This window comes from Colletotrichum abscissum, assembly GCF_030869225.1.
Source record: "Colletotrichum abscissum strain IMI 504890 chromosome Unknown Scaffold_5.1, whole genome shotgun sequence".
NCBI lineage: Eukaryota > Fungi > Ascomycota > Sordariomycetes > Glomerellales > Glomerellaceae > Colletotrichum > Colletotrichum abscissum.
In genome coordinates, this window is record NW_026850431.1 from 642,671 (window position 1) to 662,843 (window position 20,173).

A 20,173-nucleotide genomic window follows, 5' to 3' on the forward strand; every position below is an offset into this window, starting at 1 on the left:
GTGATCGAAGCAGGCTGAGAGCTGGTGGTCAACGCTCCGGTGTGGAATGAAGCGATCTCATCACACTTGCATTTCTGCAAGATGAGTGACGATTCAATGCGAAGAGAGCTTCTGCTACTTCGACATTCAATACGTACGTCGTTGTTAGCTGCACAAAGATGGACATGGATGAGCGCATGCTGCGTCCCCGAATGCCGTCAGCGATGCGCCGCCGGATGAGCTGGGAAAGCACAGGCGCGTTTCAGACGAGTCCGATTACTGCCAGCTGGTGACAGACGCAGCCGGAGACATTTCGACATTGCGAAAATTGTAATGGCCGGTCGGCTCCAAAGTTAGCTCCTTCATGGGGAGCAACAAGTCATCTTCCGATGAACAAAACCACTGTCCACAGATATTTTCTCGGCCTTCCTTGACCATGAGATACTCAACTCCAGCTGACTAAGATAGGTAGTGGCGCTCGCAGCCTAATCCTTTCACGGCACGAAAGTCCCGGGTATGTTATTGCAAGAAACGGTGAGTTGTCTCACAAACTTCACAACGACAGGAGCTGGATTACTCAGATCTGGGATGCCTGTGGAGGGGAATTGCCCCAAATCAACAAAATGGGCAATTCAAAAGTCCGAAGCCTCGGAGCTGAGTCGTCCCAACGTGGCTAATTTACCCCCGAACCGCGCGGTGTGGACACCAACCAGCCACATCTGGTCAGGTTTCGGACCCTTTTAAGTTAGCTGATCCCAGGAGCTTAGCAATCAGCCACTCCATTTTAAGTTGTCAGCAGCACTTTGGATGTTGTCTGTGCTCGCCGGATGCGTTTTCATGGTGGTGGAGGATCCAATGTCTCTGGAGGCTTACACACTATCCGGGTGCTGGAAGCAATAATGCATTGTTTGTTGAGCACGGAAACGGGAACACTACTTGTGTCTCATTGGAATCTGTCAGTATGTCAGAAATATTAAAGGATGGCATCTGCCCTCTTGTGGATGAAGGAGAGCAGCAGAACACCACAGATCAATCACTCAAACATAAAGACAAGTTAAGTATCGAAGCTTAAGAATCAACTTCTACTATAAATCGCCAATCACCAATTCTCAATCGTCATTCAGCATTGAATCACTTCGAATTCAAAATTCAATCTAAAAATGTCTGGACAACAAGGACGCAAGATTGCCATCGTCGGTGCCAGTGGTAACCTCGGCGGGTTCACCCTCAACGCCCTCCTCGACAAGGGCATCCACACCATCACCGCCGTCTCCCGCGCCCAATCCTCCGCCACACTCCCAGCCGGCGTCATCGTCAAGAAGGGCGACTACTCTGACGAGGACTTCCTGGTTTCAGCGTTTCAAGGCCAGGATGTGCTGATCCTCCAACTCGGCTTCGACAGCTATATGACGGGCCAGGCGCCTCTCATCCGTGCTGCGGCCAAGGCCGGCGTCAAGTGGGTCGTGCCTACCGAATTCGGCTCCGACCCCGCGCCGTCCAAATTGCTCGAGGCCAGCCCCATGGTCGCGGGCAAGAAGCAGTTCCGCGATTTGACCGAGGAGCTGGGCATGAGCTGGATCGCCATTGTCAACAACCCTTGGTTCGACTGGTCTCTTGGTCAGGGATTCTGGGGCATCGATATCAAGAACCGCTCTGCGAAGCTGTTTGATGGTGGAAACACGAAGTTCATCACCACCACTATTGGCACGACCGGAAAGGCCACCGCTGGTGTTCTGAGCTTGCCCGATGCTGAGCTTGAGCAGTTCCGGAACAGGCCTGTGTACTTGAAGTCTTTTTATATCAGCCAGAGGAATATGCTTGATAACATCCTGCGAGCTACGGGCACGAAGGAGGCGGATTGGAAGGTTGAGATTTTGGACGCAGAGGCTGTTGTGGCTGATTCGAACGAGAAGTTCAAGAACGGGGATCACATGGCTATGTTGGTTGGCTTCTATGTCAACCACATGCGCGAGGGCTGGGGCGGTGACTACAGCGCCAAGGTCACCGACATGACCAAGCTTGGTGTGTCAGAGGAAGATCTGGATGAGGTTGTCAAGAGGGTTGTGAAGGAAATCGGGGCGTAGTGTATCCCCAACTGAATTTCTCGCAAAGTAATATCGTACTTGAGTACTCTACTTAACAACCACTGAGTTTTACATGTAGTCTTATTCAGCTGATCGGAACAAGTGCGTCCACGTTGCGCATGGCTCTCACTTCAAATGTGCATTTGATACTGTTCAACTTTTCCATATGAGAAATAAGAAAGTAGAGTCTAAAATAGTTGAGTCCGCTAGGAACAATTGTCATTGCTGCCAATTAACCCACGTGCAGACAAGAAAACCCAGCAATTTGCAGATAACAAAGAAAATCTACCTAGTAAGCTTGGGGGAGTTGAAAACCTCAGACTTCCCACTTCGCCATGTACCAGCCCAGATCGTTTACTTTCCATGAGTCGGAACTCCTCCCCCCTCTACTAGCAACGATACCCTTCCGAGCCTCAACACACGACCTCTCAACGGTGCTAATAAGACCTGCTGGGCCAGAACTGTAGACCCAAGCATGTCCGGCGGAATCCATTTTTGTGTGCTGGCCGGCAATGAGAGCTCCACGGATATATGAGGTGGGATCCAGACGGCCACTTTCCGAACTCACGTGGGCAATCACAGTAAGCTCCGGAACCGAAGATGCTGCCTCTTGAAGTTGAGCCCACTCCGTGATCGTCGTAGCCTCCTTATGACGCACAGCCCATACGAGAGTGAAGGCGGAGTTCGCTGGCCTCTTGTCCAACCACCATGATGCTAGACTCAAGGCGCCGGTGATTCCTGTTCCACCTACAATACAGACGATGTGGAAGGCACTCTTGAATCCGTCGTCGCCGACTCTGTAGGGCCCTTCAACTCGGACTTCAAGAGGTGTGCTCCCAAATGGTTGAGGAACGAGAGCGCCCAACCTCCAAGTCCACTCCTTGTTCAGCCTCTTTTGCTTCTTTCCGGTAGTGGGTTGCAAGAGGAAAGTGGGACCAGCTCCGGTGGAAGCAGAAACTGCAGCGGTGAATGCGTGGTTCTGTAATTTGCTGATGGATGGGATGCTGAGATAGTAGTAGCTAAGAGGTTCGTGCAGAGTTTCTCCCTTCTCCTGGACGAGGTCAAAAGTGCTCGCTGATGCGTTCTTTGAGACTGGCAGGTGTGTGGATATCCTGAGCCAATTGTTGCCTGCATTTTCCAGAGTCGCACCGGTTTTCGAGGCGAGACCGCCTGCCTGTCCGCCAAAGAGTCTACATGTCCAGTCGGCGACCCAGAGGTAGAGTCCCGGAAGAAGGAGATAGAAGTCGGTACTGGCATGGATGCATGCCGCGACGAAATTGATCAGACCGAATATGACATGGGTGTAATAAAAGAAGTTGTAGTGGGTTCTCCGAATCCATGGAAGCGAGGTGACGATGATCAACCACACGGGCAAGATGGCAGCTATACCGGTGTATGTGGTCATGGTGAACCATTCGCTTCTTTGCTTGCTCTCCGACAGAGTCATTGCCGGATTGCCTGTGGCGAATGCTTCCTCCTTTGCCTCATCGCCGTCGCTGCTGGAATCTGTTGCATATAGCTACTACCTGTTAGAAATTGCACAAGGTGCCGGGACTGAACCAAAGACTTACAAGATATGTAACTCCATGAGCGGTTGCTGATACCGAAAAGAGATAGGCAATGATCTTGTGCGCATATAATAGTGTGCTGTGATGCAACGAGAACCCCCTTCCAAGTAGACTGTTCCTAGAAACTGGGATCACTAATAGTCCGAGCAGGATATCGGCATAGTGACCAGTCACCCCCGTGATCGTGAGTTTAAGCTTAGCACTCGCCCATCCCAAGGGGTCTGCTCTGAAACCCCAGAAGTCCCGTTGAGCTGGCAGCCAGAACAGAGTCGTGGAGGCAACCACCGCGACTATCCAGATACTTGCCAAAAGACCACCAAAAGTGACACGTTTACCTCCCAAAGGTATGCGCATGAGATGGTAACTACTTAGGGTATGAACCCACGTGGTATAAGATCGAAGGAGGAGAAAGCAGCCGAAGCCGGCGACTAAGCCGAAGTAGACTAAAAGGTGTAATCTAGTCTCGAATTCGAAGTAGTCCTCGAAGCAAAATGTTGCGTAGCATGGTGCAAAGGTGAGTGCGATCGTCCCCGCGGAGGAGACGACAAATGTTAGGAGCAACAATAGGATGTACACTGGTTGTTTCATGGTCGCTGATAATTGGAGGAAAATGTTGACGGTAGTGGCAGTATGAAGAGAACAGAGGTATCAGGGAACAAGATCTAACATGATTTCATTCGATCTACTTGAAATGGAATGTCGCCAGTCCTTTAAGCCCAGTGGTGAGGGAAGCGTTCGTCAGCAAAGACACTCCGTAAAGTTCAGATTGATTAACCTCGACTTGGCACTCATCTGAGCCTCCCTCTATCCTTGGAAATTGTAGCAAGAATGATAGGCTTCTCCAGAAGTCGCATACTTGCCAAGATAAATCTTGTTAGGAGAGACCATGTCGTCGGTAGTTTTGTATTACGACGGGAAATAAACTCAAAGTCCGACGGGGTTCTTGAGTCGTGAGGGCGCCCAGCGGGTGAGGAACATCGGAGAAGAAGATCCTTACCACGAGTGCCAAGATGAGAATCGGTATTGTAAGCCACTGAAAGTGTCCAAAGAACGACTTAGTCTCTGCCTAGATCATGGAGGTATAAGCCTCTTGCCACCAACCCGGATCCGGAGACTACGGAGAAACCTACACATAGCCAGCATTAGTACCTGTCTGTGAGTGATGGTAATTGATGCTGCCTCCCAGTTCTGCAAACAGTCTGACTGTTTGAGAAGAATCGTCCTGAATCACCCAAAAACCGAGCTTTCTGTTAGTAGGTAAGTTCATCGTCTGGTTGTCTCTATGGCCCAAAGGCTTGCTTGAATGCCTTGGCCTCAAATTTCTGTCTTAAAATGAAACAAGAACACGCGAAGTGCCCTCAATTCCAGTCGCCGCACAGTCTTTCGAAACTCATGCTGCGTCGTACGAAGTTGCGGTTTGATTCACAAAAGACAACGAACCTTAGGGGATCACGTCTGTCATAGCACCAAGTCTTCTCAAACAGTTCATTGCAATCCGTCACTTGGTGCTGCCTATGACATTCTAACTCTCTTGCAACTTCATGACTTCCATAATTGATCAACTGCCAGTGCTCTAACAGGCAGGTGGTGACCGCGGCAGAATTGGAATGAAAATGCAGGGTGCTGTTTCGGCGCTCAACCAAGTTCTACAGAACTTTCTGTGACTGCCATGGACGTGATTTGCAAACGCAAAATTCAATTGACGTCGAAGTTGGCCTCTATAGTTCGCGTACTTGACACACAATCAAGACGCGTTGTTGCACAAGTCGTGGATTTCTGAATTTTGTGTTATCTGGTTCAAGTTCGGATGAGAAATCCCGGATGAGGCCGTTGGCTTCGGTCAAGATTCCTCCTCGGGTAGGGCGGACTTGGCAGCTACGAAGCTACTACCTAATAGGCAGGTCAGACGATTTGACCCTGCATTAAGGCCCTGCGATTTCAGCTCTTCGGGATGCTTGTAATTTTGTCCACCAAATCGACCAGGGGCAGGCGCCCGGTCTTTGTGAGGAAATTGTGGTCAAGCCTTCTATCGGAGCCAGTATCCCGACGGTTGGTTTGGTAGGCAGCAGTTTATGTGTTAACCATCAGGCTTAAGCTTATTCTGCCAGCCCTACCTCCTGGTGAACGGGCATGTGCCCCAATGCAGGTAGCTAATTCAGTGGAGCTTTGGAAATAACAGGGGAATTTGGTTGTCTTTAAGGAAGTCAGCGCCCGCTCTTCAATAGGTATGCTTGCGACTGATTATAGTTCGGTCTTTGCAATATGTTTGGGTCGTCGCCTTGGAGAAATGGGTTCTTATTAGCCCTCATTGTTGGGCATCATCGTAAGAAGACATGAAATGAGGCCTGCCCGTGATTTGACTAACGACCCTTTGAACCAACAGAAGTCATCGGCCAGGAGTGTGGTTCCGTGGTGATCACGTCACAAGCGGATGCAGATGCACTGCGGAACTGTCCCGAGATCTTTGGAAATGTTACTGTCATCGCTGGAGCATCCGCCCAGGAGATTGCCCTCGAGGGAGTCAAGGTTATTCATGGCGACCTTGTGAACGTTTCTCAATGCCCACAAGTATCAGCGCAGTGCATTGGATACAACCACAATATCACAAGCATCTCTTCCAGTACCATCACAAGAGTCAACGGCTCGATGATATTAGCATACGACGGATGGATCTCAGGCCTCAGCTTTCCAGAACTGCAATCGGTCGGCGAAAATTTCGTGCTTAACGGCCTGGAAAGCTTGAAGTATCTCGACGTCGACCGATTAGAGTCAGTGGGATATATGCGACTCATGTATGCACCCAAATTGACGAATTTGAAATTGAGCGCCTTTCGAAATATCACCGGTATCACGAATCGCGACGGTTCAATTGATGGTAGATCCATGGAGCTCGGGTTAGGCGGTCTCGAGTCTCTCGACGCATTCTTCAAGGAACCTCAACTCGGAGTGGACGACGTTTCCATCTACAACTCAGGCAAAGTCAAGCGCCTTCAGATTGGCGCCGCGAAGATTGGCAAGGTGAAATTCGCCTATAGCACATCCGGAATGCCAAACAATCTCACGCTGGTGCTGGGCGGATCTGGTATCACTGAACAAACAATTGGCAGTATTCAAACAACGTACAGCCTTAACGGCATTGAGCGGCTAGTAAACCTCAAGACATTGAGTGTGGGTAGCTTTAGTAGCTTCGGCGGCAATTTTTATCAGCATCTCGATTTACCTTTCGACCATCTGGGCAATCTCACAATCAGGAACGAACGGGACTTAGTGTGGCTTTCGGTTCCACCACAGGCAGAGCAGTGGGAAGACTTCAGCCTCGACATCGGATACAACCTCAACTTGAATTTATCAACAGAGTATCGAGTGTCCGAAAAGGGTGAGATGATACGGTCGTGGTACTGGCCCCGGCCAAATATGGGAGAAAGTTACCTAAGGGGGAATTTGTCTAAACAGTTTTTGTAAGCTCTTTCGTGTCTCCGATGATGATGTGGGACGAAAAATACTAATGATATGTTGAAGCGATTCCTACTTTGAGTTTCGAAACAAACTCAGCAAAGAGGCGCTCGCCAACCGGACGGAATACCTTCAAATCTATGCGGAAGGCTCTTTTTCATGTGAGCCTTTCGATAAGCTTGAGGAGAAGGCAAGCGGGCGATACCATGTAGTTTGCTCCGCACAAGATCGCATTGATTTGCGTTCAGGAGGTTTGGTTCAGGCCGAAATTCCTACGTTTGGATGGATCGTGGCTGGGGTGATTGTGATAACCGGAATCATATCTGTCTGAGCATAGATACTTTTTAGTCAGGTGTCTGGCTAACGACGGAGGGATTTCATGCAGTCAGCAAGTCAGGTCCCAGCAGTGATGACCTAGAACTGCCCAGCTCCTAATAATAGATCCTCCGACTTCGTTCTACCCCGCTCACATCGTTTAGGATTGACGCTCAGTCATACTGTGATCTGACCCCAACTTACATAGGTATTTTGCATTGTCCCAGGTGGTCTCCTGGTTGGATGGTACTGAAAAATACTGATCACCTCAAACAATGTATGATAAGCTACCTCAGAAGCAAGTCCGCAGCCTAGAAAAGGTACAGCGTGAATCTTAGCTGGTCTCCATTCTTCCGCAGGTTTTGTCGCCTACGAATGATAGATATCTTCAACGCCAAGTACGGCTGGAGAGGAAAGGGGGCGGGAAAGGCTGCACCGAAGGTTCCTTGTCCCTCAAGACCCCAACCCGAGGCATGGGATGTGCCACAAGCACAAAGTGCAATGTACTCTTGCACAATAGCGGTGGAAACTAGGGGCTTAATCAGGCCTATCAGATGAGACTTCTCCCGTCACTTCGCTCGATTACGTCAGTCTAGGCTACTACCCGAAGCCTTTCTGCCAAACAGCCTGATTAACAAACGTTCGCCGCAGACTTCACATAAGGTCGAGCAAGCCTAGTTTTCCCTCTCATCCGCGTGCTTCTCTCATGAGGATTTCAAAACTCACCAGGTCCAAAATTCACCAGCCAAGAGTTATCGTCTACAAAGAATGTCTACTACTTCAAATGCGATACCCACGCTCATCAGCCAGGAGACGACGACGATAACGTTTTGCACATTCGGAACTGCAGCGGCCGCAGCAGTGACGAGGACCACCACCGAAACCTCCACTGACTGGAGTGGAAATGATGGTCCCAAGCTAGGCTATTCTCCCAATGTTCTAGTCAGCCAAGTTGAGGCTTTTGTGGACAATTGTACACGTTATCTAGACTGTGAGGTGACCGTTTACCCGAACCCAGACATCTCTGGGAATGGGGTAAGTCCGATAGCCTCACATGATATCAGAGGACTGACTTACATAGCCTACAGGTGCTCGCGGCCTTTGTGGTGTCCGCCTATTTAGTCTTTGCTCTCATCGTATGGGCTTACTGGTTTGGAGCCTTGCCTAAGGGTCTGGCTCGTAATATTGACCGAAGGCTCTTTTTCGCTCACCCAGAACAGTCGGAAGATAGATGGAGGAAAATGTTCGTGGAGCTAGTCCTGATGCTCAGCGATCAACAGCTTCTGACCGGCCTCACCATCCTCATAGCCGGTTATACTCAAGCATTGGGGGCCAATCTTAGCGCCTATCACTGGAACGCCGTTGTATATCTGGCGTGGCTTAGCTCAACAGTCCATCTCATGTCATTATCAGTACTTCGAGATAGACTACGGGCCAGCAGGACACTACGATCTATTCGAGTATCCGCCATAATCTTGATTCTAGGACTCCTTCTTGTGGCCCTGGTTCCGACTGTCTCATCGAAATGGCCCGGAAATTTGCGCCATGAGTATTTTGACTGGCGATTCATGCAACCAGGTCTACCTGTTCGTTGTTTTTGGGATACGCGAACTTATGGCTCAAAGAAACACAGTGATTCCTGGGTTTCGTATGTCTCCTTGATCGGCGCCTTCGCCTGGAAACTGTGTCAATTTTTCGACAGTAGTCGGGATTGGGTACGATTTTGGGGAAGATCCCAATTGGAGTACTTTCTCGAGATGGCCGCGAAGCGCACACTACAGAAACCGCCAGGCTGGCGTAAACGAGCCTTTTATAAGGCGATTATCAGTATCTATATTGTTTCAGTTGCTTGGCTGGAGCTTTTGGAATCTTTCATGCTCACTTTGTTCCTACTCGCATTTACTTTGGCATGGGGTACCTACCAGCTTTTCTCCAGTAAGAGTCAAGTTGGGAAGGAAATACGGTCAGCTGAGCGAGAAATGGGCTTTGGTCAACTGCTCCCTGTTCTTCTTCTTTCTCAACCTTTTTTCGTGGCTCTCCAGTTGTACTTCGGTAAGCGTGAGACCTGTCGTACTGAGAACAAGGCCAGAGTTTTGTCACAGACTAAAGTATGTACTGACTTTAGTATTAAAGAACAAAGAGTACCCCAAATTCCTCAATCTTCAGCGATAGTCTCCGTCGGAAGCTCTACGATTCATCCGCATCAAGCAGCAATGACAGCAGCAGAAAAACTATCAGACGTACTTCAGAACGATCGTGGGCTCCTATCAGCCTCAGAAAAGGCTGCCGGGCAGCTTCATGACCCAGTCATTGGTCATCTGTACCAATCGAAAACCTTTCTACGCCTCATCATCTATATGTCTGTAACTTCATTAGCTCCTGTGGTATTGCCCTTTATGTTACCTGCTAATAGGAGCCTTGCCATCGCATTTACAATACCTCCCGTCGTCTTCCTTCCATTAGTGGTCTTTCCTATGTATTTCCATCCGAAGTCTAATCGACTGAGGTAGTCGTTTTGTTCTACGAAGAATTCCATGAGGGCATGGAATTGTTGAGTCATGATAGCCCAATTCAAGACTTTGAGCCGTCTTGAACTTTCAAAGACCCCTTATTCGTTACTAGGTATAAGCTTTTCGCGGATGGTGTGTTCGAATCAAACCCCTGTTGTAGCTTCTGCACGGACAAATTTTCAGTTCAATCTTCTTGACAAGGGACTAGTTAGTGTTCCTGAAACCTTGGAAACAATACCACTGCAAGTTCAATATTCTTTTTCAGAACTACATCTTCCAGGTCTGCTACAGTGCATTACGGCTAGCTCGATTGTTCATGGGCATAGACTCTGTTTTCAAAGCCTGGTACTTCAGTAAGCCGTTTTTTGCGAGCCATGTTTCCTCATTTTATATGTATGTATTCTTCTGGGAGTCTGTTATCACGTATGGATTCACACGCATGAAATGGAGAATGCTCACTCTTACTGAGTCTTACCCTCTGCTTGTTCCGCACGGAAAGCAGGGCTGCTCGGGATGAGACCAGCCATATCAGAGCTCACGCATGGTCGTGGATAATTGATGAGTCCGGACCTGGGCAGAGCTGTCCAATCGGCCAGATCGCACGAGGTGATTTTGTGTGCACGAATCAATAATTTGTTTATTCATGATTGTTCGCATTCAAGCAAGACATACAATTGGTAGCGATCTACTTGGTCTACATAGCGAAGTGATTGCCCAACATACTTCATAAGCTGGGCACCTCACTGTGTACAAGTCTTACCAAAACAACGTCCTTTGAGAGTCTCATTTCTCATCGAACACTTATCAGCTCGAGCATTGCATCCCGAAGGGTTACGTCTTTCATGTCAGGTACATGTACCTATTTCCCCCCCAAAAAATTGACGCGTGAATATGGGAGGAAACAATGTGCGCTAGACGATGTTTGTTATTGCACCATAAGAGTGTAGTATACGAAGCTGAGTGCCATTACTTGTTGGGTGTAAATGTCACTTCGGCCTCCATTAAGTGTGGGAAGTGACTTGTATTGTATTCAGAGCTAGATACATTTACCTTAGAAAACAAACAGTATGCGCCAGCAGATTGTTAGTTCCACGTCATGCTAAAACGGTGTTCCAAAACAGCGATGTTTTTCCATGGAGAAGACAGGATATCTCTGTTCAGCAATATATCATTGATAACGCGACCCTGCTATGCACGAGTTGACAAAGGCGGGATCCCAGCTATGTAGAGCCGAAGAACCGGAGCGACGGCCCCACATCGCCAAGACCACCAATGACCTCCAGAGCCGGGCGCACGTGTGAACCGCGGTTCAAGATATGCCATTCATAAAGAGGACTTATTTCCGTGCCTTGCAAGCCTGGTAAACCTATGCCCATCTCAGCACATGCACGATTGATAAGAAGAGGGGTTCGCGAATGATACTCTGCGATAATCCCTGGTGATTGTCGTCATTGAGAGAAGACTAACGATTCTTGTTGTCCGGTGAAGGGATTCAATGTCCAATCACTGTTGAGATGATTACCCACGAGCATGGCCGTCTGAATAACGCACGTGGCGGGCGTCCATCAAGAGCGAAAAACAAACGGCCTGAGATGGAAGCTGCAGAAGCTCATCCTGGTATTCTCCTGCCTGGAAACTTTTGTAAACCAAAGCTCATAAATGGCGGCTTTCGCCGTCAAAGCTTAATGATGGTCCCTTCTTGGCAACCAAAAGCTCAAGTCTTTGTGGTCACTTCATTCGCGTCTCAATTCTCCAGAGCGTGACAGCCACAGTCATCATGGTTCAGCCCATCTTTGCTGTCTTGGCTCTAGCCACTGCGGCATCGGCTGCCTTCACAGGTAACCTCAACTACCTGTCGCCGTCGAAGCACCATGCGTCACTTGGTGTCTCCATCAATAAGGTCGCTAAGCGCACCTACTCCAACTCCCACTGGGATCCAGCCAAGCTGAACTTCACGCATGGCGTGGCTTCCGGTGATCCGTACGAGGACAGCGTCATCCTGTGGACGCGAGCTGCTCCAACAGCTGACAATGACAAGAGCAACTTGACTGTCAGCGGCTACGTTCCCCTGTATGACCACAGCACGGAAGACTATGTGAAGAAGAGTGACTCTCCGGTCTGCGTTGATTGGAAAATCAGCACAAGCAAGACTCTTGAAGCTGTTGTTGACTCGGGTACTGCTTACACGAGCTCTGATGTGGATTATACTGTCAAGGTTGAGGCCAAGCGATTGGCGCCTTTCACGGTCTATTGTGAGTGACCACAGTTCAATTCGTCCAGGGAGGGTAATTGACTTGCATTGAAGACTATCAGTTTGGTATTTGCAACTCAAATAAGACGTCCCCGATTGGCCGGACAAAGACGATTCCTTCAAAGAACTCCCGAGTTGAAACACCGATCAAGCTTGCCGTCTACTCTTGCAGCAACTACCGTACGTCTTCGTGAACTTTCCATTCCAGAGTCCTTAGAACTTTTCAACTGACTTGGTGAAGCTTTCGGTTTCTTCAACGCGTACGGCAACCCAGTCCGAAAAGACTCGGTTGACTACGTGATCCATCTTGGAGACTACATCTACGAGTACGGCAATGGCGAGTATGGCTGGGGCAACTCGATCGGAAGAATTCCTCTTCCCGATCGCCAGATCTTCACGTCAGTAGCTTGTGTTACTTCTCCAGGGAACATTCCAAGCTGACTTTTGGCAGTTTGTATGACTACCGCAAGCGCATTGCAACCTACAGAACCGACCTGGACTTGGTGGCCAGCCACCAGAGCTTTCCCTGGATCCCGGTTTGGGACGACCACGGTTGGTAGCAGTCTTTCGTTATGCGCCACATTGACTAATGGGAAACAGAGGTTTCGGACAACACGTGGCGAGATGGTGCCTCAGAGCTTAACAACACTGAGGATTCTTTCATTGCTGATGGCGGTGTCTCGGTCGACCAGCGCAAGATGAATGCCGTTCGCGCGTACTTTGAGTGGAGTATGCTTACACTCTCAACCCAGTTTTGATGATATCGATACTAACGCCCTGCTAGTGCCTATTCGCCAGGTCGATATGGATGATAACCTCCGCATCTGGAGAGAGTTCAACTTCGGCAACTTGTTCGACCTCGTGATGTTGGATACGCGCCAGTACGATCGCGCTGTAAGTTTCACTCCTCTCCTATAGGAGTGTCAGAGTCTTGCTAACCCCCTAGATCACGGATGTCTACACCAACACCGACTACATCCACGTCATTTCCAACGACGCAAGCCGCTCCCTCATGGGACCCCGCCAAGAAGCCTGGTTCTACAAAACCCTTCGCCAAAGCTCGACCCGCGGTGCGACCTGGCGTGTCATTGGCAACCAAATCATCTTCAGCCGCATGAACGAGAGCCTGGCCCTCGGCGCCGAGAACCCGATGAACTACGACCAGTGGGACGGTTATCAAGCGAACCGCAATCGCACCTTCCAGGTCCTGTACGAGCAGAACGTCGGCAACAACATCTTCCTCGCGGGCGACTCGCACGCTTCGTGGGTATCGGATCTTGTCTGGCTCGGTGAGCACGAGTACGATCCGAACACGGGCTCCGGTTCCGTCGGCGTCGAATTTGCGGGTTCAGCTGTGAGCTCGCCTTGCCCTGCTGGGCAAAACATTTCGCTGGTGGCGGCGAATGCAGGATCTGCATGGCTTACGGCTGCGAATCGCGAGTTGCAGTGGCAAGATTTGTTCTACAGGGGATACTATGAGCTCAGCATTGACTACGATGCTGTGAATGCTTCATTCTTTGGTATTCCTACGACCAGGATCAAGCAGGGATACGAGATTTCCCTCGCCAACTTTACAGTACTGGCTGGCGAGAACAAGCTGCATCGTTTGAACGGTACCGCGGCTGTTGGAGGTGTTGCTGAGAGTGGTAGCTTGAAGAACGGTCGTGTTGTGCAGACGAACCTGACGCATGACACTGGCAGCGGCGCGTACCTCAAGTACGACTCGCCTTGAGTCGGTGTCTTGAGAGAAGACTTCTAGGTTACTTATCAATAATACTTGAACTTATTGCATCCTTGCCAATGGCCAGCTCCTATGAGTTAAGCAATTCGAAACGGGCCTAGAAACCTCAAACCTTACTGCCCTGTCGTGAATACCACCGCATGCGACCAATGAACTATCACGGGTTTGGTTAGCATGAGCAATATACTGCTGAATAGGTCACTCGATGTTTAAAATAAGGATGTGAGGCATGAAATTTTGACTCAATTTGAAAAGTCACCAAGACTCCAAGAAACACCTAAAGCTACTCCTGACATTGACCCGTGCGGAGGATATCTCAATGTTGCCACCAAACTGCCACCGGAAGCGTAAATCAATGCAAGCCTAAACACCTTCCATGTACCCATCATCGAGTAACGATTCGAATCCACTTCTGAAGTACTCCAATCAGTGAAGTCTGAGCTCACCACGAGCGGTGACGTTGCCACTAGCCGAGCCGCCAATAAGCATGCTGTTGAACACATTCGCAGCAGTCTCATCCTGAGTAGCAGCAACAGCCGCAGTTTGAGCCTTGTTGCAGCTCTCAACGGTAGCAGCAGGCGCCTTGCAGCTATCAGAAAGGCGCTGGCAGATGAAGCCAGCAATGATACCAATCTTCTGCGCAGAGCCGTGGTTGAAGTCGCCCTGGTTGTTTGCGATGAAGGCGGCGGCCTGGCGATCGGGCAAGCCGTCCTTGAAGACGACGGAAGGGTCGCTGCAGGAACCGAAGTCGGTGGCCTGGCGCTTGAAGAAGCGCTTGCGGAGGTTGGCTTGGGCGCGGCACTGGGTGTTCTGCTCGTCGCACTGGGAGACCTCGCCGTCGAGCTGCCCGCTGTTGACGGCGCGGGCGCAGGCGTTGTGCTGAACGTCGCAGGATCGGCCGAGGGCGGCGCCCTTTCCGACGAAGGTGTCACCGTTGACGGAGAAGGGGCGGTTGCCGGAGCTCTGGATGACCGGGGGAGGGGCGCCACCGAGAGAGCCGGTGAAAGTCTGGACGTTGTTGCCGTTACCAGTGTTGGCATTGCCGCTGTTAGCGTTGCCGTTGTTGTTCGAGTTGTTTCCGTTGTTTCCGCCAGCAGTGCCGTTGTTGGCCTTGGTCTGGGCTGCGCCGTTGTTAGAGCTGGACGCATCGCAAGAAGCGTCGTTGGTGTTGGTGTTGGTGTTGGTGTTAGAGTTGGAGTTTGTGTTGCCGCTGGAAGGCGTGGCACTATTCTTAGCCTTGGCAGGAGTGCTTGAAGTCTGTCCTCCCTTAGCAGCTCCGGCCTGGCCGGCAACGGCGAGGCCAGTGATGTCGATGTGAGTTGCCTTCAGCTCACCAGTGCCGCCGGTGACGGTCTGAGTGACACCCTTAGCAGCGGCGGTGATCTCGTCGGGAGTCGCATCAAGGACAAGCTTCTTCTCAGTGAAGATGCATCCGGTAGGGTCGGTGTCAGTGTCGCAGCTGAGACCCTTGAAGGTAGTGTCGGACTTGTCACCAGGAGCGAAGGTGCCGCTCTCGAGAGCCAGCATGGGATCACCGCCGACTGCTGCCAACTGCTTGGCTAGCGCGAGAGCAACCTCCTTGTTGTTGGCTGCAGCGCCATCGGCTGCGGGGTCCTGGTGCTTCTTGGAGAGGGCGGCGATCTCAGCGTTGACAGGCTTGTCGGTGCAAGCCGCGCTATTCACACCAACGCCCGCGGTGTTGCGCTCAAGAGTCTGGTAGACGAGAGCAGCAGACATGCCGCGGATATCCTTGGCGGCCTTAGCGTTGGTGAAAGCCTGGTCGGCAGTCTCCTGCTGCAGGCAAGCCAAGTTGGTGACCTGTCCGGCGCCAGTCTTGGCGGCTGCGTCTCCGAGGAGGCCAAAGACGGGGTCGGCAATGGCTTTGGGGTTCTCCTTGTTCAGGAACTCGCGGGTAATGTTGAGGAAGATCTCGTGAGAGTGCTCCTGGGGAACCTCACGCTTGCTGACACGTCTCACATGGTGGTGACGGTGGTAGGGACTGGCCGCCACGAGACCGACGAGGGTCGAAGTGGCGAAAGCGATAGTCTGGTACTTCATCTTGATCGAGATTTGGATTATCGACGGTCGAGAGTGATTAAGACAGAAAAGACCGGCCTTCTGTGTGCTGTCGACTGACGTGGTTTGAAGCGAAGAGTTGATTGTAAGATAGTAGAGTAAAACGAGGTCAGATCTGCTGGCGATACAAAGAATGGAAGAGCTCACAGAACTCGAAATTGAAAAGAATGAAACGAAACGGTGCAAAGAGAATGTCGTATGAAGATGAGAAGCTATAGCCAAGACGAAGAAATTTGGTGCCGAGAGGGAGATCAGCCAGGTTTATAAAGAAGAGATTGGATGGAAAACATGATCAGAGCAGATCCTTGGTGAATCAGTGGAATTCAGACGGTCCAGAGCAAGAGCCTCATGCTCGGCCAGCTTTGGCTAGCACACCGTTGCGATGAGACTTCAAAAGTTCAGACAGACGACGCTCTCCCTGGGGTATGGAGGCCGAGGGGGACGAGAGTCGAGACAACATGAGACGAGCCGAATCGGTTAAGACGGCGACTTAGAAGATTGTCAGGTACAGGAATCTATCGGACCCGAAATCATGGTATGGCATGTGCAGGGGTTTCAAAGAACAGACGCGACGGGTGACCATGTCATCGCCAAGTCAACCACTCATGAAGCAAGTCTGGTGGGGGCGCGAGGCCGTCATGGTCTGAATTGGGCGCGACCAGCTAGCGAACGACTATGGCGTGGCTGCATTTGCGTTCATTATTGCAACATGGGTCGCGATATCGGCTGAGTTTTTGGAAGTCTTGCGACGGGTGGTCGGCGCATTCGGTAAGGCGCCGCAGACTTCAGACGCCTCGACAACGATGTGGACGGAAAGATGAGGCGGAAGATCAGACAGATTCAGCCGCAGGTTGTCATAGAGCGAGTTTCGCCTGGGGTAAGGGTGGGAACGTTTTGCGATGGTGGCATGGGTGGGAGGGGAGAGAAGAAGGGGGAGGGTCTTCACCCGTGCGTCTCGAGAGGGCCTCCGCCGCTTATCAAAGCCGAGTTCCCCACGACCAAATGCTTAACTCATTCCAAAGCCAATAGCAAACCTCGGTGGCCTCCGGATCGCGAGCTCGCCGGGCGGGTAACTGGTTTGTAAGGGGTCACTTTCGCATTCTCTTAGGGCTTAGCGCAGGGCCTACCCGCGCTACAGATGTCTGGAAAGCTTGATTACTGTGTAATTCTGTAGGCGAAATGTACTCCAGATGTGCCTCTTCTCCCTGAAGATGCACTTTCTGCGGACAAGGTCACCCTATTCGGGATGTCGCTCCGAACAGCAGATGGGATTCAACCGATCTTGCTCAACGGAGATTCTGGCCGCCGTTCCTGGCCAGCTATGATCCGAGTCCAGACGATATTGCCATCTATCTCTGCATCCTCTGAAAATGAGGAAAGTTGCCGCCAGTTGGTAAGCTTATTGTGGTGGACAAGCGGGCATGCCCCTCAGTGCCTGCAGGAAACTTCACGTCAGATCCAGTTGTCAAATGGAACTCAAAATGCTCGACAACCTTACGGATGCAATGGGACCCCCAAACCACTGTCGCCCAGCTCCCTTCGTCTTCTGTGGGAATGCGAGCATGACACCATCCCACTATCTGGCTAGAAGTCTGTCTACCCCGTCGCGGGACCAACGTCTGTCAACGCTTCTGCGGCACCGAAAGTGGAGACCTGGACTCGTTGCCTGCCTTGAGATCTTCTGTTTCAGGCGATCAGAGACTTCAGACGCATCAGTGCCAAGGGGCGAAATCTCAGACACCATCACCATGCGGCCCTAGCCACCCTCGCGCATTTGTCTGGTTGGCAGGAAATCATCGCATAGAGCGTCCATAAAAGCGGGGATGATTTACGTATTGGCAGGCAATCATCTCACATCGTTCCCTCCTGTGTAGGGTAGGATGATCTACCTCGCCATTCGGAGTTCGGCCTACGGCGCCGTGAAGTCCTCGACCGATTTTGAGGTGAGATGACTCGACTCTCGTCCATGGTCATGGTGGATGGATTCTCCAAAGTTGCCTAGCCTTCGGACGACCGGACGATTCGATCACCAAATTACTCTCGTTATTAACGACAAAATGTGAGTCTTTCCATTCTCAGGCCTGATTCGATGCGAGCAAGCTGTTCATACATGGACGCTAACTTGCTTGATGTTTTGATACTTGCTGCCAGTTCCCTTTACTTCAGTCATGATAATTTATTGTTCCTTCATGACCGTCGACGATCAAACAGTGTCGGAGGCGACTTATCATGAACTTTATCAGTTGTTATCATGCAATGGCATGCAACCACTCGTTTCTGGCTCCGTCTTCAGTCCGAACGCACCGGCCGAACTCTTCATCGGTAGTCTCTCCAAGAGAAACCCAACTTTGTTTCTTCCCCGAAAGATGAACTTGATCCCATTTTATACGCCTGAAGTTTGGGATGCTCTCAATATGCAGCATACGAAACGTTTCTTATCAACATTGTGTGATGAACTGCCGTTCATGCTTCCATGACATGCACTGAATCGCCGAAACATGCCCCGGTGCCAACCTGTCACGCCTGCTGCGTTTCTTCTTCCTTCTCTCGGCCTACATATTTGGACCTCTGACGTTTGACAGCACTTGGCAGTGGAGACCTCAACACACCACGACTTTTCAGCGCTCTCAGTCTCGACATTCCCATGCATCCTACGCGTCCATTCGACTTATCAATCATTATCTCTCATGATACATCAATTCGGATTGTGTAATCATCGCCGTCTTGCTCCACCACCGTCACCGTCACACCCAGATCTGTCGAGGTGTATGCGCTCGCGCCCCCGCTATTCAAGCTCAACGGCGCGTTGTCAAGTTCATCGTTGATGCAAGAAGTTGTTCCCCAGCCGGGATTCCCATCAAGGACTCGGATCGGTCCCTCGCCAGTACTAAGATCCGTCGCTACAGTATAGAGCAAGACGCCAGTCGTACATGAGTTGAGGTTGTTGCCCTCCCTCGACCTCACCTCGGCCACCAGCGCCATCGTCGCATTGTGCTTCACGACCACGGCTTTCATGCCGCCCATAGTCTCCAGTGGCGTGAGTTTATGCGTCGTTGATGAAGTAATGTTGCTGCCGTTGAACGGAGCCGCCGACGTAACGACGCACTCGACTTGATCGTCCGTAAGCCAGCCTAACCTCCACTTGTCCCATGCGAAGTAATCCGGGCTAGAAGCCCCCACGTTGGCCATCATATCCCAGTTGCCGGCGTACATACCCGTATAACCCGTCGGTATGGGGTATAGATCCGGCAAGCAGAAGGCATGGCCCGTCTCGTGATTCACCGCCTTGTAACCCCACCAATCGAATGTGTCAATGCCCATGGTGACAGCCTTTCTCGCAATGTAGTTCACATTCTTGGTATATGCGCCACCGGTTAGAGCTGCAGAAAGCTCAATATTCGTTGCGTTTCTTGTGGGGATCACGTAGAAGATATCAGTCAGAGGGCCCTCGGTGCTATTGACCCTGGGGACCGGCGTGTTGGTGACATCTAGCCACTGCTCTAGCGCGTCTTGGACATAAGCATAGTGAGCTTGCTGCGATAAAGGTCTGACGAAGTTGTATTCGGCTGCGTTCTTGGGCATGCGGTAAAATCGGCTCGTGTCTGCGGTGATGTTGAGCGACAGCTGGCCGTACGATGACGTGTTGAACCATTGCTGGGCTTGAGGTATCAGGAGGTCGTAGACTTCTTGCGGAGAAGCTTCTGAAGCGGTCTGATCCGGAAAATCGATGAAGATGAGGATCGCATTGACGGTGCCCTTGCTGGGAGCGCAATCGTACTTGTAGCCAAAACCAGAGCTGAAGAAGACGCCGTTTGTCGCTGGCAATTTGCAGGATGAGATGTCGGCTCTTCTATTGATAGATGAGCTAGAGGCGAGTGCTGTGCCAGTAAGCAGAGTTGCCCCCTGCAACAATAGGATGTTCGAGGCTCTCATCTGGCGGATGTCTGAGCAGCCCAACAGCAGCGGCAGCAGGTTACTCGACCGGGCAAGAAGTCTGACGTAAATCGCATGTTTGTGATGTGGGAATGCGTCAATTTTAGTCTCGAAGATCGGCGTTCATCTCGGAGCAGCCCGCGTGAGCGAAGGGCCCTTTTAGGTTCTATGTATAGTGTTTTTTCATATCGACGTATAAGCCCCCACTGAATACGAGATGATCTCGCGTCCGCCCCAGGTTGAGCCGCTCTGCTCCACTTGAA

The 20,173-nt window shown here is 50.9% G+C and overlaps 7 protein-coding genes across 7 annotated transcripts; 4 read left to right on the top strand and 3 right to left on the bottom strand.

Moving 5' to 3' along the window:
• Positions 1 to 1,139: 1,139 nt before the first annotated feature.
• CABS01_02724 (uncharacterized protein) lies at positions 1,140 to 2,063 on the top strand (the record flags this gene model as incomplete). Its single annotated transcript, XM_060536102.1, has 1 exon — positions 1,140 to 2,063. One exon carries the CDS (start codon positions 1,140 to 1,142, stop codon positions 2,061 to 2,063), a length of 924 nt encoding a protein of 307 aa, XP_060394014.1.
• A 316-nt stretch (positions 2,064 to 2,379) lies between these two features.
• Positions 2,380 to 4,219, bottom strand: CABS01_02725 (uncharacterized protein; the record flags this gene model as incomplete). The annotated part of the gene is made up of 2 exons (XM_060536103.1): positions 2,380 to 3,582; positions 3,635 to 4,219. 2 exons carry the CDS (start codon positions 4,217 to 4,219, stop codon positions 2,380 to 2,382), a joined length of 1,788 nt encoding a protein of 595 aa, XP_060394015.1.
• A 1,674-nt stretch (positions 4,220 to 5,893) lies between these two features.
• CABS01_02726 (uncharacterized protein) lies at positions 5,894 to 7,415 on the top strand (the record flags this gene model as incomplete). Its single annotated transcript, XM_060536104.1, has 3 exons — positions 5,894 to 5,954; positions 6,015 to 7,089; positions 7,151 to 7,415. 3 exons carry the CDS (start codon positions 5,894 to 5,896, stop codon positions 7,413 to 7,415), a joined length of 1,401 nt encoding a protein of 466 aa, XP_060394016.1.
• A 752-nt stretch (positions 7,416 to 8,167) lies between these two features.
• Positions 8,168 to 8,872, top strand: CABS01_02727 (uncharacterized protein; the record flags this gene model as incomplete). Its single annotated transcript, XM_060536105.1, has 3 exons — positions 8,168 to 8,434; positions 8,488 to 8,763; positions 8,813 to 8,872. 3 exons carry the CDS (start codon positions 8,168 to 8,170, stop codon positions 8,870 to 8,872), a joined length of 603 nt encoding a protein of 200 aa, XP_060394017.1.
• A 2,814-nt stretch (positions 8,873 to 11,686) lies between these two features.
• CABS01_02728 (PhoD-like phosphatase) lies at positions 11,687 to 13,892 on the top strand (the record flags this gene model as incomplete). The annotated part of the gene is made up of 7 exons (XM_060536106.1): positions 11,687 to 12,161; positions 12,215 to 12,340; positions 12,402 to 12,558; positions 12,612 to 12,712; positions 12,761 to 12,889; positions 12,945 to 13,054; positions 13,107 to 13,892. 7 exons carry the CDS (start codon positions 11,687 to 11,689, stop codon positions 13,890 to 13,892), a joined length of 1,884 nt encoding a protein of 627 aa, XP_060394018.1.
• A 435-nt stretch (positions 13,893 to 14,327) lies between these two features.
• CABS01_02729 (uncharacterized protein) lies at positions 14,328 to 15,959 on the bottom strand (the record flags this gene model as incomplete). The annotated part of the gene is made up of 1 exon (XM_060536107.1): positions 14,328 to 15,959. One exon carries the CDS (start codon positions 15,957 to 15,959, stop codon positions 14,328 to 14,330), a length of 1,632 nt encoding a protein of 543 aa, XP_060394019.1.
• A 2,703-nt stretch (positions 15,960 to 18,662) lies between these two features.
• Positions 18,663 to 19,910, bottom strand: CABS01_02730 (uncharacterized protein; the record flags this gene model as incomplete). The annotated part of the gene is made up of 1 exon (XM_060536108.1): positions 18,663 to 19,910. One exon carries the CDS (start codon positions 19,908 to 19,910, stop codon positions 18,663 to 18,665), a length of 1,248 nt encoding a protein of 415 aa, XP_060394020.1.
• Between the last annotated feature and the right edge of the window lie 263 nt (positions 19,911 to 20,173).